Source organism: Falco biarmicus, chromosome 5 (assembly GCF_023638135.1).
Source record: "Falco biarmicus isolate bFalBia1 chromosome 5, bFalBia1.pri, whole genome shotgun sequence".
Lineage (NCBI taxonomy): Eukaryota > Metazoa > Chordata > Aves > Falconiformes > Falconidae > Falco > Falco biarmicus.
Window position 1 is genome coordinate 57,061,082 of NC_079292.1, and position 24,227 is coordinate 57,085,308.

General features: G+C 47.8%; 1 protein-coding gene across 1 annotated transcript in view; it reads right to left on the reverse strand.

The window, feature by feature from the left end:
• Positions 1-2,557: 2,557 nt before the first annotated feature.
• CACNA1I (calcium voltage-gated channel subunit alpha1 I) overlaps positions 2,558-24,227 on the reverse strand; it is a 91,634-nt gene continuing 69,964 nt past the window's right edge. The window contains exons 24-35 of the mRNA XM_056341775.1: positions 23,116-23,267; positions 21,317-21,426; positions 20,573-20,706; positions 19,759-19,829; positions 15,933-16,011; positions 15,233-15,354; positions 14,146-14,484; positions 13,367-13,513; positions 9,131-9,247; positions 8,596-8,764; positions 7,553-7,749; positions 2,558-5,702 (exon numbers count right to left, since the gene is read on the reverse strand). Of these exons, the coding sequence (XP_056197750.1) occupies positions 5,001-5,702; positions 7,553-7,749; positions 8,596-8,764; positions 9,131-9,247; positions 13,367-13,513; positions 14,146-14,484; positions 15,233-15,354; positions 15,933-16,011; positions 19,759-19,829; positions 20,573-20,706; positions 21,317-21,426; positions 23,116-23,267 (2,339 nt within the window). The 3' untranslated portion in view covers positions 2,558-5,000. The remainder of the gene's footprint in view (positions 5,703-7,552; positions 7,750-8,595; positions 8,765-9,130; positions 9,248-13,366; positions 13,514-14,145; positions 14,485-15,232; positions 15,355-15,932; positions 16,012-19,758; positions 19,830-20,572; positions 20,707-21,316; positions 21,427-23,115; positions 23,268-24,227) is intronic.

Sequence of the window (24,227 nt, forward strand, 5' to 3'; positions counted from 1 at the left end):
CAGAAATAACACAGGAAAACCTGAGATGTAAGGCAGATCTCATAAAATAAAGTATTCATGAAGACCAGGGAAGGGAATATTTGGAAAGTTAGATCGTACGCAGATAAACTGAAGTGGGTGGCATACATCCAGGGGCCTGACTTCGCAAAGTACCAAGCACTTCCTAGAAAGTGCACTGTGTGTTCTGTATTGCAGCTAGTCAGAAAATCAGCGGGGTTTAATTTTTCTCTTCTCTGTGAAATTCTTGTGATGAGAACAAGCAAACCAAAGCTGCTTACCTCCACGTCTTCCGTAACAAATTTTGAGTTTTTAGTTATGATGGCTAAAATCAAATCTCTGCTTCTGGGCTGCTGCTAGGATGCCTTTTGCTCTCATTGCACAGTGGGCGTGCAGGGCACATTTCCCGCTGTGCCTTGCAGGCATGTCACTGCCTGGGGACCCGTCTTCAGTGCTCTGTGTGTGGGGTGGATGAGTGGACCGGTGTCTTGAGGAGACAGTCATCAGGGGCCACACAGGACACAACACCTCTGTGATGCCCTGTGGGAGCATGTTGGACATGACAGCCATTTTGGCAGGAATCATTTCATTCTCAGCAAGAAGGAAAAGTACAAAATTCCTTAACAGCATCTAAGTTTTTTGCTGTAGGTTTCTTTTGTCTGGAAGATTATTTTCCTGCACAATTACACTTTCAATTTCCGCCTCCCCCAGGCCTACTCAACCCGTATTCATTTCACAGAAAGCTGGTGGTGTTCAGTCTTTCACAGGACCTAGCCTCGCAAAAACCCCCAAAACAACAACAAAAACCACACCAAACCCCAAATGCACCACACTGCCAGCTTCCCATGAAACAAAACAGTGGTCGCACTGGCAATTGCTTCCCATATGTCTAATTTCTTAAGGAAACTTTTGGTAGTAGTAAGGCAGACGAAGATGGAGATGCCACAAGAAGTACACCTAGCAGTACACTTCATTCGTTTGGCAGTCCTGAGGCAGGGTCTCTGGGTGCAGAAAAAATGCTAAGTATGGGTGTGTGCTTTCCATGGGCAGGTTGGAGCAGTTGAGGACAATGTGGAAGAGAAGGTGGAAAGCATTAGGGATGGGCTCTGCTCCACAGCTGCAATAAACCACACTGGTGGGCCCAGAGGCTGCGTATGTACAGGGAAGGCTTAGAAAAAAACACTGAGAAAAATATTGAAAAGAGGTGGAGGAACCAGCAGGCAAGCCAAGATGAAAAGAGCTAAATACACCAAACTTGACAGAGCAGCAGCCGGAGCTGGACATGGTACGGTGTGTGAGCACGTGGAGGAGCTCAGCACCGAGCAGGAAGAGGGACCGCTTTCAGTGGCAGACGTGGGGGAGCCAAGCACGAGGGTAACGTGGCATCGGGACAAAACAGAGCGATCTCAGGCTGACAACAGCAAAGAGCCTCCTGGCAGGAGCTGCCCACGATATAGTCCCCTGTGGGAAGTGGGGAGGATGGGAGGCTGAAAAGATGCCTGGGCAATTCCTGGACTGCCCTCAGGTGTTGTCTGGGAGGTGGGTGGGTGATGACAGAGGTTTCTCTTGGTGCCAACAGCCAGGCATAGCTGGGAAAGGCAGCTCTTGCCAGGAGAAACCGCACAACCTGCCCCACCACAGAAATCCCCAGCAAAAACACAAGGCATTTGCTGGGTTTTAGTATTCTGCTTCCTCTTCAGGAAGGATGGATGTTTCCTCCTTCTTCTTCAAACAGTTAGTAAATAATTAAAAGAGAGAGACAAAATATTCTCCAAAGATAACCCAGTCTTCTGTTTCCATGGCAATCTCCTTCCTAAGCCAGAAGGCTTTTGCTCGAGTCCTAAGGTGGAGGGTAAAAGCCCTTTTGCAGGGAGGTGGGACGGGTGGCATGACCCTGCTGGAAGGCAAAGGGGAGACACTGTGCAAAGCAAAAGAACTGTCATGAACCCCAAACCACAAGAGAAACAAAGAAGGTTGTCCTTGTAAGTCACTTCCAGGAACCACCAAAATAAGCTGAGAGAGCATCTACCCTAGGGGCTGTAAGTCACCCTATGAGGTCACCACCACCATCTGTTGACCCTTGTCCCCTTCCAGCTATCCCAAGTGCAGGCCAGACTTCTGTCATGACTGAATGTTGGGGTAGCTTCTAGCACTGCACCGATCTCTAACCTTTCTCTCATTCCTCAGCTGAAACGTTTCACAGTCCACACAGAATCACAGAATGGCTGGGGTTGAAAGGGGCCTCTGGAGATCACCTAGTCCGACACCCTGCTAAAGCAGGGTCACTGAACCGGCTTTGTGGCTTTACACAGCTGCCAGGACAGTTCGGAGTCCCACTTCCAAGTCCCATTGTGGCCATCTTCCAGGAAACGCTCTATGCATTGCATGGTCTGCGGTTTGGATGGGTTTTAACTGTTTGGGTCTTGTTGGCAAGCACTACCCCTGGCTTCAAAGCAGCTCTGGGCTTGAGCCTAAGCCTTGTGCAGCCCAAGTTCATCGTTCAGCCATTTGTGGGCTGACTGCCCTCTTTCCCCAAGGATGTGAAACCACGTGTCATGTCTCTCCTTTGCCCACGGGTAAGCAAGCAGGGGCAACTCATCCAAAGAACCACCAGTGCAAAAAAAGCATTTAAAGACCCTTATTATTGCTTTAATAAATCTAGATCAGCATCCTTTCTGCAAGGACAAGGACCTAGGCTCTCCTGTCCTCTCCCACAGGCCTGATCTCCCTGCAGTCAGTGTGCACACTTGCAACACAGCAAACGTTCCTTGCAGCAAATAAATCAAGTCCACACAGTAATTATCCTTTCTCTGGCTGTTGGTCCCATCTGACGCGCTCACTGTTTACAGCCCCAGTTCGTAAGATGCAGCAGCTGCTTAAAAATCAGGCAGGTCACAATAAAACTGGAACATCTGTTTTGTACTGCCCACTTCATAATGCTTCATATGCCAGCTGGGAGAGCTTTGGGCAGGCTACAGGGGCCCTCTTGATCTGATGGAAAAAATGGGACAGGAATCCCTGAGGAAGCCCCACTCGTTCTCTGAGCAATGTCCCAGCCTCCAAACCTTCCCGTCTCCACTGCACTGCTACCTCTCTCTCCTGCCGCTCTTCTCTTGTCTTTTCTGACACACCTTAGTGGAGCTTCCCAGGGGTGACAGGTGACATCCGAAATTCTTTGTGGCCCCCAGGGGGCCAGCTTTCCTACCCACCTGAAAACGTGGGAAGGGCACAAAACCTTGGAGTTGCTGTAGGAGGAGATCCAGGCTGGCCCTGGCCAGGAAGGAGACATGTGCAGCCATACCGCTGGAAAGGCAAGGAGGCATGCAGCTTCCAGAGGCTTTGCTGGAGCCACACCAGGAGAAGATCACGTCTGTGGGACCAGATCCTGGATCCTGAAGCAGGTCATGGTTCAAGGAGTCAGTCTGCCTTCACCCTCCACACCGCAGCCCTCCCCGGCCGCACTCCCCTGCGAGGCAGAGGCAAGGAGAGCTGCAGTTCTCCTACTCCCTTCCCCGCCACCTCCCTAGCTGGTGAGCCAGTCAGCCTGGACACAACACACACAAACATCCTTACATTTGCATGCACACACACACACACAGAGGCCAACATTCCCTGCTCTCCATGTCCGCAGTTGGCATTGAGCAGGACTCTGGTCCCAGCTACACTGATGCACATCGGGAAAATGCCAGAAGTTGAAGGTGATGTGCTGGAGAGGAGGCAGAGCCACCACTGAGATAAGGATGTTCTTGTAGGGTCTTCTCGGCGGGACTTGGAACAGGGCTAGCCCTTGGCCAGGGGACTGACTATATTTTGTGTTGCTGAAGCTCCCTTTGCTTTTATTTGTCTTTTTTTAAATTCTAGGTTTTATTTTCTTTTAATATATATAGCTATAGATACAAAAATAACAGATAGGTTTCTCTAGAGATGATTTTTGCACCTTTGGGCTTCTAAAATAAAATATCACAATTACTGCAAATGAAAGGGGGAAAAGTTCAATTTTGTCTCCCCTTCTGACCTCCCCCTCCCCTTTCACCCTGTCTCTCCCACTCCAGATTTCCCTACATATCTTGTAATTTCTTTTCCCTTAGCAGTTTTCTTTCTTTGGAAAATGAAAGAAACAAACCCCAAAAAAACAACCACAAAAACATGCCATGGAGCCTCCATCCCCTCCTCCCATGAGCTTGCCTGCTGTGCTCACACATTCCCTTCGAAGCAAGGCTTTTCACCTCAAAACGTTTCCTGTGCTCCATGGCTGTTTGCTTTTCCCTGCTGCTGGGGCCAGATTTTCACCTGCTGTAAATCAGCATGAATCCACCTCAAGCCAGAGCTCTGCTGCTTTACACCAACAGAAGCACACAATTGCATTTTGCCAATTTACGCTCGACCTGAAGATCTGGCCCACGATTTTTAATGTTTGAAATGGAAGTATGGACAATAAGGAAGTTCCCAGAAACAGGCGAGGCAAACCCCAGATATTCTTCCCTCACTGCTCACCCTGCTTCCCTTCCCTTCGCCCTCTCCCTCCTAGTTTGGTGTAGCACCTTCTTCAGCCCCTGTTTGCTTGTTCCTCTTTAGCACTTTCTGAAATTCATAATCTCTCAGTAAAAAAAATAAATAAATCAATCTCTCTGTATATGTATATGTATATAACTAAACAGCTGCCACGCGGCAGTTCTGGCTGGAGGGTCCTGTCCCTCCCTGCCCCATGGCCTTTTGTCACTATAGTCTCTGCGGTGATAGTCCAGGTCGCGCCCTTGGGCAGGACTGTCCCCATATTGCTTGCACTCTCCCATGCCTCTGAGGTACGGTACCAGAGTATTTATTTTTTTATATATATATATGTATATATATATATATATTTACGTATATATATATATTTATAAATTTTTGTTTGCCTGGTTCTTTTTCCTGCAAATCCTTTGGAATTGCCGCTGGGGAGAAACTAGTGAAACATGCTCCCCGTGCCAGAGACCAAACACTCCCTCCCTGCGCCCCAGGGACCCTCATCTGTTCCTCTTGCTGACTCCGTCACCCAGCTCCAGCTTAGATGGGAGCGGGGAGCCGTGGTCCCCTGTTCCCAGTCTGCCTGGGCCATCTGGGTCTTCTCCTCCCCTGGGCGATGGGGTGTCCTTGCAGAAGTCTGTCACCCAGGAGGGCATTGAGAGGAAGCCCCGGGGGTCAACGGTGTAGAAGGGCTTGGCGTGGTGGACAGCAGGGCGACGCGGCGAGGGGCTGGTATGGAGGCTGCTGGTGCTGCTGCACTTCTTCACCAGCGTCAGCCCCGGCGGTGGGGGTGAGAAAAGTGAGGTCAGCGAGAGGCTGCTGAGGGTCTCAAAAGGCTCACTGTTGTTGCCACCCCCCCGCAAGCTGCTGCCTGCCCCCTCCTCATCCGAGGGGTCCATGGAGTCGTGGTGGGTGCAGCCAGGGCTGGTGCTCCCACCGCTGCTGTGACTGCGCTGGTGACGACAGATGCTTCGCAGGCTGAAGAGCCCCCTGCCCCGCAGGCTCCGGTGGCGAGAGGTGGGGGAGAGGGGGGCTGCCAAGGGTCTTTGGCTGCTGGCAGCTGGCACAGGGCACAGAGCCACCGGGAGGTCCAGGGTGCACTGAGGAGAGTCGCTGAGGTTGAGGCTGTCCTCCAGTGTGGTCTGCAAGCTGCCTGCCGAGCTGCTGCTCCGGCTGTCCAGCGAGGTATCGCTCTCAGGGGCCTGGGGAGCAGGAGTGCAAAAATACAGGTCTCAGGAGAGAGATGGGCAGGAGGCAAGACACTTTGCCGTCATTTTTTTTTTTTTTTTTTTTTTTTTTAAAGCTATTTGGGGTGTGAAAATAAACCACAATTATAAAAAAAGGGAAAAAAACTCCAATTCCTCTCTTGCTGTTCTCTGCTGGGGAGGGCAGTTATAAACCACCTGAGCAATGATACAAAGCACCAGGTAATTCCCTTCCAGGGAAGGAGGAAAGATTTCAATATTTTAAGCTCTGATTTCATTCTGCTCCAGAATTAATCTTCCTCTCCCATGTGAAATGTTTCACCAAAAGGAAGGGTTGCTGGATCTGCTGCGAGCTCTACAGCTCTCACCACTGGGTTGTCCCTAACCACTGGTGGTCCAGTAGGCAGCAGAGCCAAGAATCCCTGTGGGTCCTTGCTCTTGGCTTCCCTGTGAACCTGCCACACAGGCTGCAGACACATCAAAACCATCAGCTGGTCGGAAGTAATGGGGTTTCTGCACATTGACCTTAGGCCCTGTACAGAGACCTCTTCTCATTAAAAAAATCAGCAATGTTTGGGAAGAGAAAAGAGGCCTCATGGTTCTTCTGACCAGCACTAGTGGCAGTGATGGTATGTAGGGCAGAAAGTTGGGGTCCCCTTCCAGCAGGGAACAGCCTTAATTTCCTTGTATCAAGGCTCAGTTATAGTTGAGCTGCATTTCAGTTGTTCCTAGGAAACTGGTCTGCTCCAGGAGATCATCACTGGGACACAGCACTGGGAATGGTGCATGCAGGACTGGAAGCAGTCTCCTGAACCACAGCTGTTCAATACAGTCTGCATCATGTAATCAGTTTACCAATTTCTCCTTTACAAGTGTTCAGCACTTTTGCCCCAGTGGTACGCCAGCTCCGGAGCTCTTTCTCTTCATGTCTAAACTTATACTTGAAGTTTCAACACCGCAACAACTCAGCGGTCTCAGCTCAAAGCTAAATTTATCCTTGGTGAATTTATACACATTTGTATTGTGCCAACAGTGTCTGTCACATAGAACTGGATAACATATGATTTTATTTCTATTTTTTAGTTTGTCTGGAATAGAGTGTCCTTGTACTCCTCCAACAGGAATTGTTTGTGGAGTATCTTCCAAGAAAATAACAGGGACCTCTACTGGACTTTGACCTCTGTCTCCTCTACTCTTCAGAAACACTTGATCTTCCCTCAACACTTTTATTCTTTTCTTTCATTAGTGAGAAATAGCTGCCTTTTCAGAAAGAGATAGCACTTTGCTGGGATGTAAGAGCTAAGTGGGCAGGAGAAAACAGTGAGCTCAGGGATGCAGTGTGTGGATGTGGCACGAAGGGCTGTGGAGGAGGTAGGTGGAGAGGAGCCTGTTCCAACCAAGAAGGTGCGTGATCTGGAGTCACGGCGCCAAGAGGAGCTGAGGCGGCTGTCATCTTCCTGGCTCACACTGCGGCTGCTGTGCATGCAGGTGTCTGCAGCACACTTGTTGCAGGGGACCCTGGAGTGAGCTAAAAGGTGATGTGATTTCATCTTTATGTGGGGCTAGCTGCAGCTATCAAGTTATTTTTTAATCTAAAGCAGAAGAATAGATGATTTCAGGGGGTGAGAGCTATACAACCACCCCTTTGCTATACAACCCTCTTTCCTCCCTGGCTCTCCTGCACTCTGCAGTCCACTGTGCTCCTCCAGCAGGTCAGAGCCAGGTTGCCCAGCCCATGGCCACAGCTACCTCTCTTCTTCCTCTGCCATCCACTCCATTCAGCCCCCTCTATTTGGGCGTGATGTGAAGATCAAGCTTTCTCAACAGAGGGAAGCGGAGGCCCTCACCTGATGAAGAAGTGAGCAGTTCACACTCGGAGATCTCAGTGATGCCCATGAGCCTTGCAGAGAGATCTTAGGAAGGTTCTGTGGACATGATACTTTCTCAGGCCCTGTCTGGGTGGCAGAGATGGCTGGGTGGAAAAATTCTGCTGGTACAGGCAACAGAGGGCAAGACGCACCTGGAGAGAAGGGGCTGGGAGGAACTGACAAAACATCAAAAGAAATGGGAAGGAGAACAGAAACAGAAAAAAAACAAGAAGTTGAAGAGTCCTTTGATTTGATTTAGTACTTTTGCTGCTGTATACCAAGTGTCCTGGAAGTCTAGTGTACAGAGGACATTTAGTAACACACACTCCTGGCCAAGAAGTCTCAGTCTAGTGTTCACACTTTCTACACAAGGACCAAAACCTGCACCAGATCCAGAAGGTATAACATAGCTCAGAGCTATAAAGCAACAGCCCAGTTTGCCTCTCCCTCTGCGTTCGCAGAGAAATGTTCTGTGTGCATCACTGCCAGAGGACTTTCATCCCAGATCCTGCAAGGCAAGGGACAAAGGGAGATAAATAAACCGGCAGTTTGGGAAACCTGGGGACCACAGGACATCAGAGTGTGCTCAAGAGTAGAACCTGGAGCACTTGCACCAAGGGCAGACACGTATTACATGTTCCCTGACCCTGAGGAGCCTGGTCTCAGGGGGCAGCCAGATTTTACCGTGATGAGCGAGCACAGTTCATCCGGCTGGTTCATCAGGGGACTCTGTCCCCTCTCTTCTCTGACCCTGCATGGGTACACTGCTGTGAATGGGAATCGGCTTCTTCATGATCCTTCAGATAGTCAAGACTGAGGAGGATATAAGGTCTAGCAGCAAAAGAAGGAAATTCTCCTCACTCCATTCCTGAAGCCTGGCAAACTGAAAGCTAACTCTTGGTTAGTGTAACTCCACATCACACTAACTGCATTCCTGGCAGGGAGGCAGCAGGAGAAAGGCAGGTTAGCTGAACCAACCCATGCTTTCAGCAGACCCAGAGAATGAGGAGAGCTGTGCTCACCTTTGGTACTTTCATGCTTTAGCCAAGACTGGACAGAGTTGAAAGAAGTGTTCTCCTTTTCACACAGGTAACTGTCTGGGTTCGTAGAGCCATCTGCACTGGATACTGGGAGCAGGCATTCCCCCACATTGCCTACCCCATTGGAGTCAGGGCTGTCCTGGCTATCCTGCTGGAAAAAATAAGTGAAGTTTAATGGCAGATGACACAGCAGACTTGTCAAAGGCTCAAGGAGGGCTGATTCTGAAGACACCTTCAAACTAGCTAAGGGATGCTTAGGTTTCCAGCCCAAATACCCTAAATTTAGGCTCATTCAGAGGAAGTTACTGACAGCAGTAAAGAGAACTTCTAAAAATATACATCCCCTTTCTCTCCTCAAATCCTTCCCCATGATATGTCTCTATGGAGAAGCTCTTGAAGAGTGACCAAAATTTATATTCCTCAGCAGGGACACTTGGATGAATACAGAGCACTTCAAATAAGCAGGGGCAGAAACACAGCACATGGCATAACATGCCCATAACTGCCTGAGGCTAACCTTGATCTCCTTAGGACTCAGCTGAGAAGTGCTGCGATTGTCTGACTCATCTCCTAGAAGGATGGAAGAGGACTTGTCTGAGTTGAGGGATAATGCTTCCATTTCAGCCAGCTGGACCTGCAGGAAGGGAAAGGAGCTGTCACGGGTCATGTCTGACATCCACATTTCAAGCAGTCACACTGTTTGTGGTGGACAAATGAGAGCCTGTAGACCCAAGATCAATTTCAGGTTATATTCCTTGGATACATCAGATACTGCCTAACCCAGACCTGGGCTGAGCAGGAGAATCCACTTTTTAAGCAAGGCTGAGCATATGATCTGCAAGCAGCCCACCACCCGTCCATGCTCCTCTAGTGCTAGAGCTGGAGGAAGGAATCCTGAATCTGCCCCAGCGGTACGGCTGGCACAAGGCCCTGCAAGTAAAGCCAGGCAGGGAGAGGGCTCCCTCAGGCCTCTGACAAGGGCCTGCTCTGCTGAGGGACAAGGAGTGGACCCCTCTCTCGGAAGGTGCCATGGACAGCCCTGCTTAAACATGAAGATGCTTTCATTCCAGGGATAGTCATGCCTCTTGCAGTCCATGCCAGTATCATGCTTTTCATATTCTCTTACCTTCACCACTGAAACCCTATTTCCCCTCCAGTTTCCCTGTGTCTTCCCTCTCCCCTCCCCTCTAACCTACCCAAGATCTCAGCTAACACCACCTCCCATCCTGCTCTCCCTCCCTAAACTCACCTGTCCCCCACACTCATACCTGTGGTTTCTGAAACCAAGTCTGACCACTGCATCTTTCTCATCCTTGAGCCCCAGCTCCACTCGAGTCCCACGCCTGACCTTGCTGCATCTTTTGGCCTGTTTTACACTACACATGCCCTTCTCCCATCCTCTTTCCCCTAAGCTTTCAATTTCCCTCTGCCTGATATCTCTTTCCCACAATGCTTGAAAAGCATCTCCTTTTTCTAGTAACCTTAGCAGCTGCTCTGTCCCTCCTGTGCTTGGCTTTCTGTCACTGGTCTCTAGAGGCCCACCAGTTCCCACCACCAACACCTGACACTCTTGAGAGCTATATTCTGGGTTGTCTCAGTCAGGACAGCTTGCTTCCTGACCATTTATCTTGTCCTCCCTTGTGTTTATGTTTGCAAGAGGTGGGTACTGCTTTTGTGCTATAAGAGCAGGTGGAACATTTGGAGAGATGACTCCTTCGAGCTGGGAGTTTCGTGGTTTGTGCCAATGCCAGAGACTGGAAGAGGTCTCCATCTGAGGGATAACGCACTTGGAACAAACAGGGTGGAAAACCAGAGCTGGATTTAAGTAAAGGGCACAAATGCCATCCTTATTTGGGATATTATTTGACATAGGAACATCGTGCTGTTCAACCATGAAGAGAGTCCAAGCCAACAACTCAGAGCGCAGATGCACCAGAGAGCACACAATGAAGTTATGTCAAGCACGCTACACAGTCACCAGTCAGCAACTACTTGCGTAGAGAAACACAGTCTTCATTCAGTCCCACTTAACGTGCGTACTCATCCATTACTCGCCTAAGTGCTTGTTACACCAGAACAGCCTTACAGTTGTAATTGTACAGACACAAGCGTGAAATGTGATAACATCTGCAGCTACCTTCTCCATCCATAAAAAAGGGGGTTAACAAAAGTCAGAATAGTCCGTTCTTCACTGAACTGCTGGCTCACAAATTCTAGCCACCCTGGGATCTATACAAAAACCATAATCAGCAAAGTAATGAACAGTTAAATGACATGGGTGGAAACACGGTTCACTGCTGCTCACTGGCAAACTCTGGCCACTGGCTAAACACACTATCAGCCACCAATACACAGACGTCTAACTGTCAACCAGCCCAAGAGTGAAAGGACAGCAATGACAAGAGAAGAGGTTAGCGGTATGAAAAAAAAAAAGATGGTTTGTTCTTGTAGTTTCCCTTACTGCAGAATATTTTAAAATCTTCTGACTAAAGATGAGGAACAAAATTTTTTTTAAATTGCAGCGGGGGAGAAGGGGCTGTTCACTAGGTGCACAATCCATGAAAACTGCCAGGGACATCAACCTGAGACTATGAACTGTGCACACATATGCCTCAGAAAATAACTAGTTGCAGTTATATCTTTAAAAACAGAGACCCATGATTACAAAAATCCTTAATTGTACAAATAATTGGTTTGAAAATAAGACGCCAGCAGCATAACTGGGAAAGATATTGAGCATTTCTACTCAACGCAACAAAAAGCTTAGCACACATTAATACCTCTGAGCATATGTTTAAGTGTTGTGTCCATCCACTGTGCTCAGCATCTTGACAGATTAAACTGGAAACGAAACAGCAGTGAACATTTTTGGCTAATATGTGATTTTTGTCTACAGGGCAGGGACAAGGGTGATTTGATGGGCAGCAAGCATACTGTTTTCGAAAACACATGTATTGGACTGGATAAAAACTGTTTTGTTGAAAACTTTCTGACTCCATGTAGTGTTTTCTTGTTGGAATTTCCTCAATGTTTTTTATACTATGAAATATGAAGAGAAGGTCATGATCAACCATGACTTAAAATCCTGAGCTGTAGTTTTGATTCATATGATCAGAAATAAAATATCTACATTTTACTTCTAAAATTATCCTTGCAGATGTAGTTTCTTTTAAGTTCCACATTTCAGATGTATTGAAATACCAATTTTGAAAAATAATTTATGTCTCTATAACAGCCATTAGAAAAGATGACCTAAGAATAATTCTTTGGTTCTGATTATTCTGTTAAACTCTTTGCTGTGGCTGTGGGTTGCATTTAAAAGATTTTACTGTCTAGTTTCCTTGATGGGAAGGTAAGAAAAATCTGTTGTTGTCTTCATCCCTAGGCAGGGTACTGAAGTTCTGGAAGGTTTTCAAATGCAGCAAACTAGATGCAAATGACTTAATTTTGGGGTAGTAATTCTGGAATGCCTTAGAAGACCTGATTTTCTGAGAAGGCTGAGCACCGATTCTTGAATATAAGGACTTAAGTAAAACAATGGAAATAGCAGTTAATTGAAAACTAGTTATTTGGCTGCATTAAAGCAGCATCCATGTGTGAAGTGTTGCAGTACTGATGAACTACAGCAACATTCAAAATTCGATACTTGCAAAGGGAAGCTACGAGACAAGCAGATGGCTGAAAGGCTAAAAAAAAATCGGAGCATCAGAATTAGGCATCTGAAGCCAAACAAAATACTGTTTTCTTCAAACATGGATAGAGTAATTTGCCAGTGAGAGCTCTCTTCCCAGGCTGCCTGGTTTCTTTATAAGCAATAGCAACACATCAGGTTAGTTATGGGGAAGGAGATGGTGGAGAATGCCACTGATGTACTGATTTACTGTCAGATGAGTCACACTACTGTTACAAGTCTGACCACAATCACAGCACTTAAATACAATCAAATTATTTCAGGAACAAAATTAAATCTGCTACTCACCTAACTTCTCCCAGACTACTTTGCTCCTGAAGTTTCACAACCTGAAAAGACTAATTGCTTAGGGAAGTTTTCCAAAGCGTCTACTAACTTTAGAAGCACAACTCTAAGCCATCTGATGTCCTGCTCTTAACAACAAATCCTTTGTAGCCAACAGGCTCTACATCAGAAAAGAGACTCTCAAACTTTCTCAGTGGGCCCATTTTTATGTAATTTTTGCTCAAACTAATTAACTGGTTTTCACCACAAACCAATCCTTGCTCACAGGCGGTGACTATTCAACAAAGCATTTAAGCATGTGCTTAATTCATTGACCTCAATAGGGAATAAGCAAGCACAAGCTTAAAATGAAGACAAAACACATGATTAAATCTCTCACTGAATTGCCCCCAAGTGCTGTCATTGGGGTGAGATTCTTTGAGTTGTCCATACAACATGAGCTTGAACCTCTGCTTTTCTTGCAGAATTGAACACAACAAGAGCTGCCAGGATGCCTTCATAGTCATTTCTTTATAGTTCATTCAGTCCCTCCTGACCTGCGTCCTGGCATATCTCATCTTTCCACCACCTCAAGAGTTCCCCCGTGGCTAAGGAGGGCAGGCCTGTACTAGAGACAGTATCAGCGATTCATGACAGATGACAAACACAGGTCAACAAGCTGTCTGTCTACACAATCCACAGCCAGGAGCACACATCAGATGACCTGCGGGCATGTGGGCATGGGTGTGCAGGTCTTGGGGGGGAGAGTCCCCTCACGCATCCTCGTACGCAGGTTACCTCTTGCTTGTCATGGTTACACTTCTCGCACATGGCCGGCGAGGAGTAATGATGGAAGACGGAGCCCGATAGGTTATCGATGATCATTAACTCCCCGTCGAAGGAGTCCTTAATAATTAAAGAGACACTGTCCAGCCATAAGTTCTCCTAGGGGACAAGAAAGGGGGGAGGATGGGAGAGGTCATTTTAAGAATGCCGAGTGTTTTGCTTCAGATTTTCATGTGAATTTGGGGCTGGGTTCTCCACCCTGACTCAGCTGGAGCAGCACCTTGTTCTGCAGGTACCTGCACAGGGTCACTGGGGGAGTATTTGCTCCTTAGGGTGTGTAAAGGTGCCGGAGTTCAGTGCAAAAAAAAAAAAGGGGGGGGGGGGGGAGGGGAATGACACGACTGTCTTCACTCACTGTCAGTGCACCACGGCACTGCTCATGCCTGTCTTCCAGCTCTGCTGGAGTGCCTCGCTACTGATCTGCCATTCTCTCACTCTCTTCTCCTGAGCTCCTCTCTCAAATTTGTTCCTAGCACACCTTCAACTGATCTGCTCCACCCCTCCTCTGCTGGCCCTCAGGTTCCTACACAATGACAACGAACAGAACCCACTGCTGTTACAGCCTTGTCCCTACACAATGCTACCAACTCGTAAGTCTACTGCTGAAAGCAAACCTCTCATCATCAGGTGGAAGTGTCTGCTACTGCTAAGCCCTCAGTCATCTAGGCTGCCCAGCTTCTCCCCACAGCTACTTCCTGCAGTCTGGTTGGTAAGCTCATAGGCATACTCACCTGTGCTGGAGAGTAACATCTCATGCATAGACGTCCTTCAGGATCTGTTCTCCCACCGCCTCCTCCACTTCCTGCTCCTTTTCCCTGTCCTGAATTTGAGGAGCCTGACTTGCGGGAGCACAGCCCATGTGCAATTTCCAGCTCAATCTCAGCATCCATCTCTGCATCCTCCTGGGCCTCCTTGTTGCTGTCGTCAAGATGTTTCATGAGCACAGCTACCACCACATTGATGAGGACAAACTGGGCTGTGAGCACAAAGCTGACAAAGTACAGTGGGGAGATGAACTGCAAGTTGCTGAGGCAGCTTCTGTCATCGTGGCTGCAGTCACGCAAGGTATCCTTGAGGGGAAGTTGGGTTTGAGAGGGAACGATGCAAGGAAGGAAGGACTAAAGTAAGAATACAAGCTTGGCTGCTCCTTCTGTCAAAAAACACTGATGCCAATGAAATAACAAGGCAAACATTTCTATCACCCCACACCCTCTGGGATCATGAGGTCCTCAAAGAACCTAGGACACTATCTGATCACGTGCTCTCTGCTTCAGAGCAAATACGTCCAAAGGTGTACAAAACAAACTACTTTCAGACCACCACATGTTGCTGCCACTGATACCCCCATACACATGAGCAAGAACAAAAATTAGCAGTCTGGTACTGTCTTCTCCCATCCAGACTCAAAAGCACCATATGTGTTTAAAGAACTTTCCTCTCTCCATGTCCATTGAAGGAAGAAAGTATTTATTATATTTGGCCCTGGTAGCTCTGCAGATGGGTGCCATGCCCACCACACACTCAGCTTTCATAATAGACCTTACAACAGTGGATATTCCCTCTTAGCCTGGACAGTCTTCTTGTTCCTCTTAAGGACAATCTGCAGTTCTCTCAGTCAGATGTCTGTAGGACTAGACGAGCCCCAGGTCTGAGTTACCGTGGTGGGGAGGGAGATTCTGGCCCAAGCAGGGACCTTATCTAGCAACCCAGCTCCTGCGCTCCTTCCCTTTTCTAGACCAAGCACTGCTGAACAGAGCACACCGTCAGGATTTCTCCTTCCCCACAATAAGGACATCCACATCCCTGAGGCCCAGTTACCTTCATGATCCCGTTCCAGTTGTCTCCTGTGGACACCTGGAAGAGTGTGAGAAAGGCCATCCCGAAGTTCTCAAAGGTGGCGTGGCGGCTCATGCCCTCGCAAGGGTTCTCATCATTGCATACTGAAAGGAAGGGGATCGTGGTTATCAGCGGAGGACACACTGCCAGCCCTGAGAGATCAACAGCAGGAACCAGGGAAGGGGACTTCAGGCTTCTCACAGCTTGGAGACCTCAGGTAATGGCATCAGCACCCTGCCCAACAGTTGGCTGTTGTCCAGCAATACACAGAAATCCCCGATGGCCCAGCCCTGGGATATCAGGCAGCATAACTCAGTTGCTCGGGAGTATCCTCCCAATGTGTCATTGTGCTGCCTTTCTTCTTGATCAATATTCCATGACAAGATATGTAAATAAACTCTCCCTGAGTTTCTTGTAATCTTGGAGGCAGTATCAAGGTAGGCAGTACAGAAAAAGCAAAAGTTTAAGAATGAAGGAGAAACCAGATGCTGCTTTTATTTCGTTAGGCTGTTAGGACAATAACAATTTAGAGAGAAATTCCTCTTCTATCAATTACACATAAGGGAGAACAGAGGTCATCAAGTAATTCAGTCCCTTTATTGAATGAGTACTGATTTTGAGAAATCTCAGTTTCCCAGCAGGTCTGTAACTCACACTGGAGCATGGTCTGCTTGAGACTTACCCAATTTTCCAAAGAGCTCCACTCCTAGAGCAGCATAGATGAAGAAGAGGAGCATGAAAAGGAGTCCAAGGTTTCCCACCTGAAAGCAAACGGCATGGTCAGCCTACCCCAAAGTCCCTTTCATCTGTACAGGGAAGTGTTTCTGTCTTTCAAAGCCTGAAGAGAACAGCAGCAAATTCCCAGTGTACAAATGCAACCAAACAATTGTTCAGCACTGGGGAAATCACCAGTGATGGCACCAGTTGCAACTGGCTTTGAAGGATGCTCTTTTCCCAGCTACCTCCACTCCAGCACAAGCTGTGGTCAGGACTGACAAAAGTGTACAGTTTCCAGCCGCACTGAAGACAAGCACATTGGAGCAGGGTGAAGGACAAGCTACAAATTACAGCATACGTCCTACAGTGCTATATGCCCCACCAAACCGCTCGAGTCCCTTGAAGTTTTATGCTCAAGTGAAGAGTGCAATAGCAGTGCCCCAAAGAGGCAGGGACACAGGAACACCAGCTCCTGCCATGAACCAGGCAAAGCACGGTGGGGCAAGGCACCAGATACATGTACAGGTTACAACAGGGCTTATGGAAGGAGTAGGCAGGTGGGAAGGAAGAAGGGTAAAGAGGCACTTCTGAAATGCATGGAGACGAGGAGAAGAGGGAAGAGGAGACTATGAAGGAGTCAAGAGAGGAAGCAGAGCTTTCTTTGCATCTCGTGAATGATAGGTCAAAGCCTGATTTCTGGACCTCCAGCAGCTGCTGTTTGGAAACCCCCAACGCAGGGATTGCTGCTCTGTGGTGCACAAAGGCAGCAGTGCCACCAGCAAAGTGTCTTATTTTTTTCTATCACCTAAAAAGTGCTAAAAAGCACTGCCGCCAAGTCCTCACTCTCCCAAACCACTGCTTGCCTCCGAATCTCCTGCCTCCCAGCATGTGGGGCAGCCAGGTTATATGTGAGGAGCAGGAGGGGGTTTTGGAAGAGGTAGGCTGAACCAGAACAGAATGTACCAGTAACGGTTAGCACACTGTTGGTGGAATGACAGAAGTGCAGGGAAAAATTAAGGCCCTAACTGGTATATGGGTGTTTCTGAAAAACTGAACAGTGTCTGGTCTGAATGCATGCGGTCACTGGGCCTTTGTTAGGATCATCCACTTCAGGAGTCTAATTTAGTCACTGCAGCCACTGTGCCATTCAGTTTCAGGAGAGATATAAATGATTCAGCCCACCCACTCCCCTGGGCTGCCATATCCTGGCTCCCTACATGCCCAGTGGAAGGAATTGTTTCTGATGACACCATAGTAAATGCTGTGAACACACACCTCTGGGTCTGTGCCTACAGGACATTAAAAAAAAAAAAAAGAAAAAAAGAAAAAAAAAAAGAGTTAATAAAACTTAGCTAAGGGCTGAATTTCCAAAGGGCTTTTTAAAATTAAGACTCTATTCAGTATTAAGAATTGTTGCAGTATAACAAAGGCAGGAAGGGAACTGAAACAGGACAACTGACGATACCTTACATGCCATTAGCAAGCCAAAATCCCAGATGTGAGTCTGTGGTCTAGGAACATAAAGAGAAAGGTCGAGAGGAGGAAAAAGCGCAAGGGGAAGGACAGCTTATTTTAAACTGCTTCTTTTGGCAAAGCCAATAAATCTTGGAGAATAATATTACAGATAATTCAATTGTCCCCTGAAGACCCAGCGTATAAAATATGGAGACTAAATTCAATCTTTTAGCAGTAAAACTGGGGGATTTTAGTCCTTCTTTAAGTGCAGATTTTAACACAACTTTAACAATGCAGTGACTTTTGATCCATCTATTATATAACTGTATTAAAGTCAACCTGTTACAGAAGGAAGCAAAAGCCAGTCAACAGGAAGTGGATTGATCACAGGCTTTGATGCTGGAAGAATTAAGCACTGCTTGTTATTACCTTCCAGGGAATACCTGGAGGCCAGACCTTTACACATCTGCTTGCAAGGGTTTTGTGGCAGATATTAATGACGATCCAGAAGATCTGACCTAACATCTTGGTTAGTAAAGAAGCTGTAGATGAATGTGAGACAGAAACCCCAGAACTTATAAAATATGGAAGAATATACTTGTGGTTTGTGGCTAGGACTAGAGCAGGGCTCAGAGGCTTGAGCTGAGGTCCCAGTTGTGCTTTCTGCCATCCTGAGCAAAACACCTCACTGCCTGATGACTCAGTTTCTCCATCTACATGACAGGGATATGAATGTTTCATCCTTACTCATTTATTCTCTATATTTTGGGGACAGAAGTTGGTCTCAACATTTAGGTGCAAATATATTGCAGAGTCCTCTGACCAAGGGCTTCTGGATACTACTTCAGTCAGCTCTTAATAGCTGTGTGCATTTATCTGGGTTGCAGAAGAAACATGCCACAGACATGCAGACACTGGATCTGGAGACTGCTCCATTCCATATCCTCACGTGAGAAAAATCAGCTGTGGTGGCTCCTGGAATGGAAAAGAGCAAGGTGCAAAGAAGCTGCACTGAGCCAGTCTGGGGCAGCAGAACCAGAACTAGTAAACATTACTGGCGCAAAGCTGTCTGCTATAAGAACACCCTTATTCTCCTGTTTCTTTCATTGTCCAGTATATCTCCCAACTACCCAGCCCCCAACTACCCTGAATGATTATATAATTATCTATTCTACATATGAATTATACAATTATTATTACAAAATCACAAATTATTGTTGTTTAATAAAAAGCATGGGAGATCAGACAGTGCTCAGGATCCATAAATGGTCACAGTGTTTCCTCCTTGCTTTTGTGTCATAAGATTCCTCTAATTCAGATTGACATTTACTGTCACCAACATTAAAGTAAGCTCCTTGGGTAACTACTCGTGCTGTTTTCAGATTGATTCTCAGCCCTGCATCGCTCACCAAGCCTGGCACATTAGCTGATAAATCAACTGAAAAATGCCTGTGCATTTTGATACCGTGCATTACAGCTGCCTGCTCAGGGCCTGCCAGGGGAATGGTCTGATGTATGATCAGTAGAGCCCTTGGTGCCATTACTCCCTGCTTAACAAATCTCTCTCACGGATCCAAAAGGAAGGGGACCAGTCTCCTTGGCTGCTCATCCATCACAGAGGATCCTCTCAGTGGGCTTGAAGCCTGTGTAAAGCACCATGTCAGCATCTCATTTGGGAACAGCTGCCGCTCACAGCTCATGAAATCCTTCTGTCTAGCTGTCTTGCAGTAGACACTTAACTGCCGGCTGCGTGAGTCACAACAGAGCGTGTCACTGCTCCTCATACATGAGAGGCTCAGAAACACAAAGAGATCCAGGAGGAGAAAGGAAGAAAAGAAAGTAGGAAAGGGGAGGCACTGGCTAAGAAAAGGAGTGACAGCAGCGTGAAAGAAAGAGGCAGGGGGGGAAATGGGGCACAGGGAAAGGTGAGAGGGCAGAAATGCAAAGACCTCCTTTCCTCCTGAAATGGCTGCCAGTCAGTCTTCCCTTCTTACGGAGAGGGCAGAGAGGAGCCGGGGGCTAGCTGCAAGCAGTTAGACACTAGCTAGACATGGTGGGAAGAAATCTGCCCTTATCCAGGGAATCAAGCCTTATTTCATTCACCTGCTGGAAAACAGATGTGAGGTAAGCTGCATCCCCGTGATTGACATGATAACCTGGACAACACCTATCTGAAAAGAGTTGTACCCCCGTGAATGACACGAAAACGTGGACATCACCTTCAGGCAGTTGCCTGCACAACACAGTAGACATCACCTCTGAGACTCAACATGAATTAACCCTGTGGAAAAAGGGAGCAGAAAAGGAGAGTCTTTGGGGCAGCTGGTCTGTTTTACCTGTGGCAGGGCTTGAACAACTGTATCCAGCAGCGCTCGCATTCCTGTGGCCATCTTCAGTAGCTTCAGGACTGCCACAACAAGCACAAGAGAAGTCACTCAGACTGAGATCAGTAGGTCCATCCTCTGTGTGACTTACTAATGGCAGTAGCACAGGACAGATGTCCTGTCTCCTTTTGCCCTAGAAAACCTGGATTGTCCCCCTCAGCTCCCTTCTCCCTTTTCCCACTTCTTTTGACTGTACAATGCCAGTGGTTCCTTCTCCTCCAGTCCATCTCTTTAGTAAATACTCTGTTCCTGCCACCCGTGCCTATTGAACTTCTTTTGCTTCACCCAGTCTGGTCAAGAGGCCTCTTTCCCCCAGCAACGTGTATCACAATTCTCCCTCTGCTCTGACTTTTCATTCCACCACTTTTTCTTCCTCCAGCCACCTGGCAGCTCAGCACACTTTGGCCGCCACCAGGAAGATTCAGTCCCCTCCCCATGTAAACTTCAACCTGCTTGGTGGTCCCCTCTCCAAACACCGCTGCCATACTTGCCCCATAAAAGAAAAACAGGGAAAGTTCAGCTCTTGTGTGATCTACTTACCCTCCTGGTCCTTCACCTCCCGTTCAAACCACCACATCTAAATACCTCGCTAAAGGAAGCCAGAAAGCCTTAGCCTCCAAGCTGTCCTTTGCCACATCCTCGCCTCTCTCCCAGGGCTAGGCGCAGGGCGAGCCCATGACTCCGCGGCTACTGCTCAATGAGTTATGGCACCAAGTCCCACTCCATGGTCACCTACACCCCTGCCTTTGGCTAGTGTCTCTCTCACCCCGGGCGATACGCAGCACCCTCATGATCCGGATGATAGTGGGGTTAATTGGGAGAGCAGCATTGATTTCAATCTCTTCCAGCGTGATGCCCATGACAGACAGCAGCACAATTGCCAGATCTAGCTGGTTCCACCTTAAGAAGAAAAATTGAAGAGAACAAAGGAAGATGGAGTTTTTCCATTTCCCTGAAAAAGAAAGTGAATTGTCTCCACTTCAACCTAAATATTTCTTTATGTATGAGTTCAAGGCCCTGCTCCGAGTCAGCCTATATGGGCTTTTGTAGACAAACAGAGATTCACTTTGCACACACCCTGAGCAGCCAGAGGCAAGCCAGCCTGATCTGAAAGCACGAAACTGTGTTACTGTGGTGCTATGCTTTGACTAATGGGCTCAGCTTTTTACGACCTTACTACCTTGAATCAGCTTTGTTATGTACTGTTCTGCTTCAGTGTGCTCCTAGTTTGCCTCAAGGGCAGGAAAAAATATGGCTTTCCTTAACCCCACCTCCTTTGCTTTCTAGCCTAACCAGCAGATGCCAACCAAGAGGCAATTTCTGGACAACTCTTATTATTACCTAGGCATTGCAGCTCAGGTGGGCTAAGGGTAAGTCCTTGCTGTGCAGAACTGGAAGGCAGTCAGAGCACTCTGCTACCCTCTCACACTCCAGACAGGGATCCATCCTCAAAACCTCCACCCCAAACCCAGCTGTCTCGCAGCCACGGTTGACATAACCCTCTGCTCACCTGTCTTTGAAGAATCGCCGCAGACCAAACGCCACCAGCTTGAGGACTGCCTCCAACACAAAGACAGTGGTGAACAGGTAGTTGCAGTACTTGAGGGCGGTCTCCAGGGACTGCCAGCGGAAAGAGAGGGTAAAGAATTGAGGCAAAAGCAACATCGCGTGCACAAACCTGTGGGGGGACTCTTCTGAGTGCCAGGAATTCCCTTGTTGGTGAGGAAGCTACCCCATGCCTCCTATCTACTTGAATGTGGAGGCTGCCTACTAAGGGCAACCACCAGCTGGCCCCTCTGCCGCATGTTGTTCTCAGGACTGGTTATTGCTCCTTTCCTCTGTACTGCTCAGCATGTTAGGGAGGAGGAGGCTATTGCAAGAAGAGTCCACCAGGTACCATCAGCCTCTTCTTCTGCCAGTAGCCCATGCCACCTGGATGACACCATGTTAACAGCACTGGCATAGCTATCAACCAGTATGAGGCATGAAAGTTATTCCAGGTGAGGATACAAGTCATCTCTGATGGGGAGAAACCCCTCTGTGCCTGCCTGCTGGGGCAGGTATATGTCATATCTCTTAGCTGTTGGGCTTCCGGTTCTTTTATGTGCTGCTCCTTCTCTGCCACCAAGGACCAGTGGGCAGTGGGCAGCATGTGGTGGTACTTCATACTGGAAGGGTTTGAGGTGCTTTGGGAAGATTCTTTAGCAGAACCTGACAGCAGGCTGACATGGCTGGACCTGCATTCCAGTGGAAGGAGCTGAGGAGTAAGGAAGAGGAGTGACTTGTTCAGGAACAAAGGCCTGATGTGAGGATGACAACAGATAACGATTGAGAGTTCCTGCATAGTAAAACTGGGCACCATCAAGGGTAAGATAAAAGCTGGGTAGCTGGGCAAGAAACAGAGGAGCCTGGCAGTGGATTTGAATAAGGATGGACAGATTCAGTTCTGTATCAAAGCTTGAGCTATCTCGAACAGCGCCTGCTCAGACACCAGAGCTGTCACCTAAACCAAGGGTCTCCTGAAGAGAAAACTGAAATGCCACCAGGAAGATGTCATGATGAATGCTCTGCCTACATATGGAGGCAGAAAGCTCCTTTGATATGTGCAACCATTTTTTTTCCATCAAATGCATCGAGAGCTTTGCCAGGAACACTAGAGGTACATGGTCTTCCCCAGCCAAAGGATAAAACTTACTTGGCCTTCAAGGCCCTTTACTGGGAATCACCCCTTGCAGCTGAGAGAGGCTCTGCTCAGCACTTTGGCCCTGCAGCCTCTCTTACAGAAAAAAGGTGGCTCAGAAAAGACATCTCATCCCACGACATGCAGCCAGCCAATCTAGTCCTCACAGCGCAGGCCACACGGCAGGGGAACTGGACTAACGTTTGGAAACCTGATGCAAAGCCTGAAGCTCCCAGGACACTGGTGCTTCCACCACTCCTCTTAGGACCCAGGGGAACACACAAAAAAGACCAGGCAGCTAGATCTGGGTGACCCACATATCTACTTAATAATACAAAGCACAAAGACTTAATTGCACCATGCTTTCCATAGGCCCAGCTCTTGCTTAGATGCCTTCTCTCTATTGATCCTAATGGATAACAAGTGTCTGAGTAGGCGCTACCTGTCTGGATACATACAAAACTCTTCACATACTTTTGCCCACTACAATAACGCTTGCAACACTTTAATGGTATTTTTTTAGAGACACTCAAGTATCCTACCTATGCTGGCGGGCAGTGGTCATCAGTGAGCTGTAGCAAAATAACATAACGACTACAGGCAGGGCTTATCCCCATGATCTCACTCACCACAGGCTGGTTGTAGTGCTCCAAGGACATAGTGACCACGTTGAGGCAGATGATGAAAGTGATGAAGATGTCCAGATAGTGGCTGGTGCAGACCGAATGAATAAGGAGGCGTATGGGGCAGTAGGTAGCATAGTACGGCAAACGCTGCGCCTCTTCAGTGGAAAGAGGGAGACGGGCAGAGTTAGGAAGAAATTGGAATAAAGAGAGAAATGGGTAAGAAACACTGAGAGGGGAGCAGGCATAGGAGTGGTGATAGGTGTTGAAAGAAAAGGGAATGAAGTTGGGAGAGAGAAAGAACAGAAAAGGATAGGTAAAAGACAGGGGACAGGGGAAGGAGGGGAAAACATGCAAAAAAGAAAAGCAGAAGTTGGTAAAAAAATAAGTAGAAAAAAAAGACAAGAAAAAGAATGCTAGAAAGAAAATCTGATAGTCTATGTTTGTGGGAATGGTGCTAAATCAGCATTTCATGTCTCGACAAATTAAGATCACAAATGATAAAAGGGAGCAGATGGTTCCAGGAGAGGCCCCAGGGTGTCACAGGAGAGAGGGAGAAAACTGGAGCAAAAGAAGAGAAAGCATGCCCACAGGCTGTGAATGGAAGAAAACATCAGTCTGGGGTAGTAGGGATGATTTCTTGGGGCAAGTATGCTTGCACAATGTTTGTCTAAAGGTAATACAGAAGAGGACAGAAACACCAGGAAGGGGCTTGCTTTACCACAGAGGGTCTGGGAATCCAAGGAGTGACACTGCAACATTGATGGAAAGAGCCAGGAACGAAACACAGGGGTCTTCCTCTCCCCCCACCCACCCCCCACCAACTCCTTCTTTAAATTTGGGTTTAAATACAAAAGCTAGTATGTCCAGGTCTTCCCCCAAACATCAGCTGGGTTGCAGGAAGCTCAGGTGTGACTATCCCAAGCCCAGGAGGTGTACCAATGCATGCACACCCTGTGTTGACAGTGCATGCCAGCACATGCATGTAGGTGGTTTTGGTACATGTTATCTCCTGAGGGGCAGGAAGCTAAAATCCCAGCAGCTTCCCCGGAGTCCCAGCAGAGCTCGTCAGCCATCCCTCTTCCCCAGACCGCCCCAGTGAGGTGCATAGCAACATG